The sequence below is a fragment of the Zea mays genome, chromosome 5 (assembly GCF_902167145.1).
Source record: "Zea mays cultivar B73 chromosome 5, Zm-B73-REFERENCE-NAM-5.0, whole genome shotgun sequence".
Classification (NCBI taxonomy): Eukaryota; Viridiplantae; Streptophyta; class Magnoliopsida; order Poales; family Poaceae; genus Zea; species Zea mays.
Window position 1 is genome coordinate 60556407 of NC_050100.1, and position 7783 is coordinate 60564189.

At 51.5% G+C, this 7783-nt stretch overlaps 1 protein-coding gene across 1 annotated transcript; it reads right to left on the reverse strand.

The window, feature by feature from the left end:
- Positions 1-4159: 4159 nt before the first annotated feature.
- Positions 4160-6054, reverse strand: LOC100501781 (Glycosyltransferase family 61 protein). Its single transcript, NM_001196440.1, has 2 exons — positions 5792-6054; positions 4160-5715 (listed from the first exon to the last, which is right to left on the reverse strand). The coding sequence occupies exons 1-2, from the start codon at positions 5928-5930 to the stop codon at positions 4388-4390; spliced, it is 1467 nt and encodes a 488-aa protein (NP_001183369.1). The 5' UTR covers positions 5931-6054; the 3' UTR covers positions 4160-4387.
- Between the last annotated feature and the right edge of the window lie 1729 nt (positions 6055-7783).

Sequence of the window (7783 nt, forward strand, 5' to 3'; positions counted from 1 at the left end):
TTGATCAAAATTCATTAAGGGATGCATTTGCTGAAATGCTCATAGAAGATGAGTTGCCCTTTGCTTTTGGTGAGAAGTCGGGTTTCAGAAAATTTATGTCAAAAGCTTGCCCACGGTTCCAAGTGCCATCTAGAAGAACTTGTACTAGGGACATTGTGTGTACATACTTCCAAGAGAGGGCCAAGCTAAAGAAGTTCTTCAAAGACTCTTGTCAAAGAGTTAGTATAACAACAGATTGTTGGACTTCCCAACAACAAGATGGGTATATGACTATGACAACAAGTTTTATTGATGAGAATTGGATTTTGCAGAAGAAAGTCATTAGCTTTTTCAAGATAAAGGGGCATAAGGGGGATGATATTGGGAAAAGCTTGGTCAAAAGTTTGGTGGACTGGGGTTTGGATAGAATTATGACTATAATAGTTGATAATGCAAGTACCAATGATAGTGCTATTGGTTATTTGAGAAGACAATTACAGAAAACAACAATAGCAGATGGCAAGTATCTCCACATGAGGTGTGTTGCACATATAGTGAACCTCATTGTGCGAGATGGCTTGAAAGATGTGGACCTCTCAGTGCAGCATGTTAGGGATACAGTTCGTTACATAAAAATGGAACTTCAAGGTTGGTAAAGTTCAAGGAAATTGCTGAGGAAGAGAAGGTGGACATCAAGGCCTTTTTAAGGCTTGATGTCCCAACAAGATGGAATTCAACATATCTAATGTTGAAGGCTGCAATTGTGTATGATAAGATATTTTTAAAGTTGGCTGAAGACGACATTAGCTATGTTTTGGAACTATCTGAGGTGAGAGGAGGACATGGTCACCCAAATGAGGATGATTGGGAGGATGCCAAGAAGATGGCTAAATTTCTAGAGCATTTCTATGATCTAACTATTCACATCTCCTCTAGTCTTCATGTGACCAGTAACACCTTCTTTCATGAGATTGGAGAGATCCACTTGTTGATTTAGTCATGGATTGACAATGTGGATCCTTTGCGAGTTTCAATGGGCTTGAGAATGAAAGAGAAATATGACAAGTATTGGGGAGTTTGGAATGAGCCAGAGAAGGATAGAGGGAAAGGAAAGGGTAAGGAAAAGGATAACATTAATTATTGATTTTTGTGGCTGCATTTCTTGATCCAAGATACGATTTATCTTTGTACCATAAGATTACCATTGAAGAGATCTTTGGTGAGGACAGATGACAACTAGTATGGTCTGCTATTAAGACATGTATCCGAGAATTGTTTAAAGAATATAGAAATATTTATGCACCAATTGAGGAATCAACAGATGAAACATATTCAACTCAATCAAAAGGTGGTCCAGGAGGGAAGCTTAAACAAGTTATTGCCAAGAAAATGAAGCTGACTAATAGTAGTAACAACACTACCAAATCAGAACTTGACAAATATCTATCTGAAGATTGTGAAGATACAGAAAAAAAGATTGATATTCTCATTTGGTGGAAGGACAATGCACATAGATTGCCGGTTTTGGCTCACATGGCCCAAGATATCCTTGATATACCAATATCAACAGTAGCTTCAGAGTCCGTTTTCAGCACAAGTGGGTGTATCTCGAATGATTTTCGTACTTCCCTTACTCTTTCATGTTGGAGGCCCTTTTATGTACCCAAGATTGGCTAAGAAGGTCTACTCCCATTAACATACAAGAGAATATCGAGGAATTGACTATTATAGAAAAAAGGTATATTCCATAGTTTTTTGTATGTATTTGATGTTTAACCATTTCTAATCGATAGCTACATGCTTCCACTCCTTTAATTGTAGAGCTAATTGAAGAATTTGGTAATGGTCGCAAACGAAAAAGAACCGAGGCTACTTCCACTTCCAGGTCTCAAGCAACACACAGGTGAGCTGCTAAACTGCTATCTATGCTATGAATTGTTTACTATTTAAATAACTTTATACTCTTTTTTATTAATGGTATGAAATGTTAATTTATATATATATTGAAGCTGAATGGTGAGCTGAAGCTATTGTGCTGAAGCTGTTGTGAGCTGGACATTCCTTCGGTGGTGGCTGAAGCTGAATGGTGAGCTGCTGGAGAGTGGAGACGTGGAGTGGTGGGCGCCTGGCCGGTGTGGCTGCTGGCTGGTGCAGAACTGCAGACTGTGCACTTGTGCAGTGGCGGCTGGCACTAATCTATTCATCTATTGTGCTTGTGTGTTGTGTCATTGTGTGTGGTTGTGTGCATTTGTGCTTCCATGTGAGACTGAGTTTGAGTTGTGTTGTGAACTTGCGACCGTATGTCACTGTCTGGTGTAGTCTTCTTTTTATTTTATTCATATCTTGTATCCTGAATAACTATTATTATTATGGTTGTGTTGTGCCTGTTTTAAAATTTTGGTTGCTTCGGGAGTACCCGATACCCGAACCCGAAGTGTCGGGTACTATAATACCCGATGCAAATTCGGGTAATACTTTCTAAAACCCAAATTTTTAATTACCCGGATTACCCGACCCGAAATATTTGGGTAACCCGAACGCCCAGGCCTAGAGGGGAGGGGACAAGGAGAGGAAGCCAGTGGGGCACAATGGTCAACGATGCGTCCTCCATGACTTGGGTGGGTGACGGGGAGGTGCGTCTGGTGGGGTGGGGTGGGCGGGGCGGTTGCCGACGCCAGGGGCAGGAGGCACAATCGTGGGCTAGACGACGGTTGGACAGGAGGGCGACAGATGGAGACATGGGTCCACCTGTCATATGGCGATGGTGGGCAGAATAGGAGAGGCAGAACCAGGGAGGCAGGCTACACTTAGGTTATTAATAAGTAGCAGAGATTATATTATGTAATTGTGATTTTACCATGTTGGGGTTGCGCCCATACATAATAGGAGGGTAGTTTAGACCTTCCACCCATTTCTTTTCATATTTTTTTAAATTTTTCAATCACTAAATCTAATTTTCGCTAACGACATTGAGAGGTAGGGGCAAACAGTAGCTTCGTTTTCAACACGGAGGGGTAAAATCACAAAGTTAAAAAAATGGAGGATAAAACCACAATTTCAAGAACAGTAAAGGGTATAATCACAATTGTCCCATAAAATATTGTGGAATGAATAGGGGTAATTTGGTCCTTTTTGTATGCGGTGTAAGCAACGAAATAATGCAAAATGTAGTGATATGTACATTTTCTTACTACTAAATTTTTCACTAAGGTCTAGTTTCGTGGACAGGAAAATGAAGAGAATCCATATGGAGGGATCCATTTTGAATAACAAGGGGATCCTTCTCCATAGATCCCCTTCATTTTTTATGTCCATCAAACTAGTGCTAAGTTTTTTCGCCTTTCCGCCCTTTTAATAATTAGGCCTGCACGATGGTTTTGAGCCCAGTACCGCTCCCGCTTAGGTTGGCGGCCAACTTTTTAAATATTTTAGTCCCTTTAGGGTTTTTTGCACAATTATGCCCTTTACAGTTTCATTTCAAAAAATGGGCCCCAACCTCGGCGCCATCATCATTAGCGTCGAGGTAACACATAGTGGCGTCGATATAATTGGCGCCAACTTTTTCTACATGACAGACGATGTGACAAGTCCTAGGGGGTCGGCGTCATATATCTTGGCGCCGACCCCCCTGAATAGCGTCGGACCTCGCCGTCCAGGGGGGTTGACGCCAAGATCTATCACGCCGACCCCCTGAGACTTACCACATCGCCTGCCACGTAGGAAAAGTTGACGCCAATGGTACTGACGTCACATTGAGTTACCTCGGCGCCAATGATGATGTCGCCGAGGTTAGGATCCATTTTTTAAAATGAAACTGTAAATGGCATAGTTGTGAAAAAACTCAAAAAAGGCTAAAATGCAAAAAAAAAATGGGTTGGCGGCCCGATCGTCCATTTCCAGCCCAGTTAATCTCTTCTTCGCCGACGGCCCGGACCTCGAGCTTCGTTCGTCGGTGCACCGAACCTTGGCGAGCGCACGACCTACTTGAATCGTGCGTCACATGGGTGCATCACATGATTCGTATTTGTTGGCAACCACCACAAATCACAGGGCGCACGCTTGCCTGCCGGCATTGCCAACATGTCATCACCACCACAAATCACAGAGGCGCAAGCAGAGTATGGTGCGCCGAGGATTGAAGAGAGAAGAGAGGGCAAAAAGATAAAGAAAAAGATAGAGAGGGTAAAAAGATAATGTATATCATCGAAGAAAAATAAAAAAAAGGTAAACAAAAAAGCAAACTGGATCACTGTATGTATGTGTGGGAGTATCATGTCTGTGTATCGTCACATGTCATCTACCTCAATCGCATACTGGAGTGGAGATTGTACATTGGTGGTCATCGGATCAGGGCATCAGGCTGGCCGGCCGGCGGTGGGGCGAGGCCCGATCAACGTGAGTTAATAGGTCAGCGGAGCAGCTGGATGGCCTTGAGGAGGACGGGCCTGAAGCGGCGGACGTCGAGCCTGACGTCCTGCTTGCCGAGGTAGACGTCCTTGACGAGCGTCCAGCTCTGCTCGTGGATGGGCATGGGGTCCATCAGCACGGGGTGCGCCCTCGGGTACACCTCCGACAGCGTGCTCTCCTCCGCCGTGATGTTGTACTGGAGGTAGCGCATGTTCATGTCCCGCGGCGGCACCCCGTACTCGTCCATGGCCAGGCCCTCCATCCGCCCCAGCGGCACCACCTGCACCACCACCGCGTTCATGGGCAGGAACACCAGGTTGGTGAGCCCGGACCCGTGCACCGCCACCATCGCGTCGAACGAGTTCACCAGCTTGGACGCGTCCGCCATGCGCGAGTGCCCTTCGTCCCCGGCGCCGCTCTTGCTCTTGGACGCCGTCCCCGACATCAGGTCCGACGCCGTCACGTCGAAGCCGACTTCCTCCGCCAGCGCCACGATCTCCGGGAGGTTGACGAACCGCCGCCGCGAGCGCCGGGCCACGACCAGCAGCCGGGGCCTCGTCCTCGCCCGCCCGGGCCCGGGCCCGGCCTCCTCCTCGTCCGTCCGGATGGCGTGCTCCCGCGGCAGCGCGTATCGCCACATGAGGAAGCGCTTGAAGTCGACCATGGACAGGTTCCGCGGCGCGCGGCGCGGGTCGATGCTGAGGTCCTTGTGGCTGCGCAGCCCCAGCGTGGCGGCGCGGAAGCAGCGCACCTCCCCCTCCGCGTCGGCGCCCAGGTCCACCGCCTCGTAGTTGGTCAGCCCGTCCACGATCTCCCTGTACTTGCCGAACCACCACGCCTGCTTCTGCGCCACCAGCAGCTGCACCTCGCCGCCCAGGTGGCGCGCCGTCACGAACAGCGGGATGATGTTGTCGTTGAAGTCGTGGTAGTAGTTGCCGCAGTAGCCGCCGTTGGAGTACACCACGGCGGGAACGTCGTGCCGCACCGTGCACGGCGGCGCGGCGCCGGCGGGCACCACGCGCACCGTCAGCGTCGAGATGCCCCGCATCACGCGCGCCTCGCCCTTGCGCGTGTACGGCTGGACCGTCCAGCTCGTCGTCCCCGGCGCCAGCCCCGTCACGTTCGCCGCCAGGCCGTCGGCGCGGGCGGGCGCCAGCACGAACACCTCCGACGTGCTGCCGCGCACGCGGATGGCGCCTTCCAGCTCGCACACGTCCGACCTCGGGTCCGCGAAGTCGCACCGCACGCGCGGCTCCGGGACGGTCTCCTCCTCCACCAGCTTGAACCCTCTCCTGCCGTCCAGCAGCAGCGACGGGAACCCGGGCTTGCCTGGAGAACACCAAGCGTGGTTGTCAGCTCGGCGAGGCTGAGAAATGCAGACGGCAATGCAGTGCCGATGCCGTACCTTTGGTCACCATGACCATGTAGCGGTCGATGGCGGGGGAGTAGATGACCAGGAACTGGATGGCGCCGATGAGGAGCAGCAGCGGTAGGCTGCAGAAGGCGGGCCTGCTCTTCTTGCTCCTCGGCGCCGGCGGCTTCATCTCCGACTCTTCTTCTGCTTCTTCTTCTTCTGCTGCTGCTGCTGCTCCACCACCAGGACTGGCAGCTTTTCAACCATGCATACAAACCAAACCGCAGCGCCACTACGATGTGCCTGACGCCCTGACCTGATCACCAGACCCTGACGACGGCGGCGGCGGCAGCGGTGGCGGCACACATGGCCGACGGAACACTACCTTTTGAAGCAGGGGGGGGGGGGGGGGGGGGGGGGGAGGCCGGCCGATCGACCGGCCGGAGAAGCAGTACGGTGCGATTAATTATGAGTAGACGAGCAGGGCGTAATTAAACAAATGCATTGTTAATCGCGGGGCACAGCGAGGCAGGCAGGCAGGGCGGTCGCGCAGTAGTGGCCGTGGAGAAGACTCCACGATTCGAAAGGCGACGAGCATATAATAGTATTTCCGATTAATCGCAAAGCAAACAAATCCCGCCCCCCGCTCGTCGGTTGAAACCAACCGGTCGGGGCCAGCTGGGATGCGCGCGTTCATGGAAACCACGTTTCCTCGCCGCTTTCCTCCCCCTTCCCCTTCCCCTTCCCTTTCGTGGTGACCAGAGAGACGGTCACGGGAACGAACTGACTGGCCGACGTCGCGTCGCCTCTCCACCGCCGGCCCGTCGTCGCCTCCCCTTGTCTACAGAATCGAACTCGCGAGAACCCGCTGGAACGGCGGCGGGCCGGTGAACCTGTCGGCGACCTCCACGGCTCCACCTCCCTGAGATTCTCGTTGCCACCCCGCCGTTCGTGGTGACCGTGATCGCGCTGGAGTAGGACGCGTGCGTGCGTGCGGACGCGGGCCGCCGGCAAGTCTGCCACATTTGCATTGCAGGCAGGGGGATCGTGAGGTCAACCGCGCGCCATGTGGGAGTGCGGACGGCCGACGATCGCCTTTCGCATGGCGTCTCGGAAACCGTGTGAATACAGAATTAATCAGAGAGCAGAGGCCACAGGTGAGGGCGGGCAGATCGGCGTTTGCGAGCCGCGACAGCAGGTGGGTGACGACTGACGAGACGATGCCCACCGCCGATACCGTGATACGTGCTCCTCTCCTCAGATCTACCGGTCTGGCATTTCCTGTGGAGGCTGCTCCGGCCTCCGGCACGAGGAATTGTCCGGTAGCCATGGATCACATGGGTGGGGGGTGACAAAGGGAAAGGGAAGGAATCACATGACCAAAGGCAGCAGCAGAACAACAACAGAATGGCAGGGGGAGATGAGTAGATTAACCTAACCACGCTGCAAGCCTGCAACTGTGTCCTTTGCTGCCTGTCAGTGCCCAGTGCCCGGCCATGACAGCACATCAGTTGTAAACAACACTGCGTCCAGCTCGCGGCCTGCGCGCGCGTCGGCGCGGCTAGATCGTTTACAATGGCGCGCGAGTTTGACTAGCATAGAGTATTGTCTCGCCGTTTGCTTGCCACGACTCTGCATTTGCGTCGATCGATGCAGCGTTCTGACCTTCTGCAAACAACGCAAAAAAGAAGAAGAAGGAGAGAGAGTAGGGATCTGGGGATGAGGAGTGCTGGTCATGTCCTGCAAGTAGAAAGACTGTTATCCACTAGTACAATTCTACTCTGAGCCGGGTAAGGTCTTGTCCGTTTGTGCCGGATTGGTGGGTCGGAACGATTCCGAGCCGTATTGCTTCTATAATTTATATAAACTTAGATTAGCTGGAACAAATCCGGTTATAATCCGACGTAAACGAACAAGGCCTAACTCGAGCATACATTACATTAGGAGGACTCCGAAACTGTGTCCTTTTCCTTTGCTGCCGGGCCCGGCTACGACAGCACAGCAGCTGTAAACAACAACCACAGCAGCAGCAGCAGATTACAG

Excerpts from the sequence above, each read along its gene's own strand:
- LOC100501781 (NM_001196440.1), bottom strand. The coding sequence starts at position 5,930 with ATGAAGCCGCCGGCGCCGAGGAGCAAGAAGAGCAGGCCCGCCTTCTGC. Across the intron at positions 5,716-5,791 it reads CATGGTCATGGTGACCAAAG|GCAAGCCCGGGTTCCCGTCG; the intron begins GTACGGCATCGG and ends GGTGTTCTCCAG.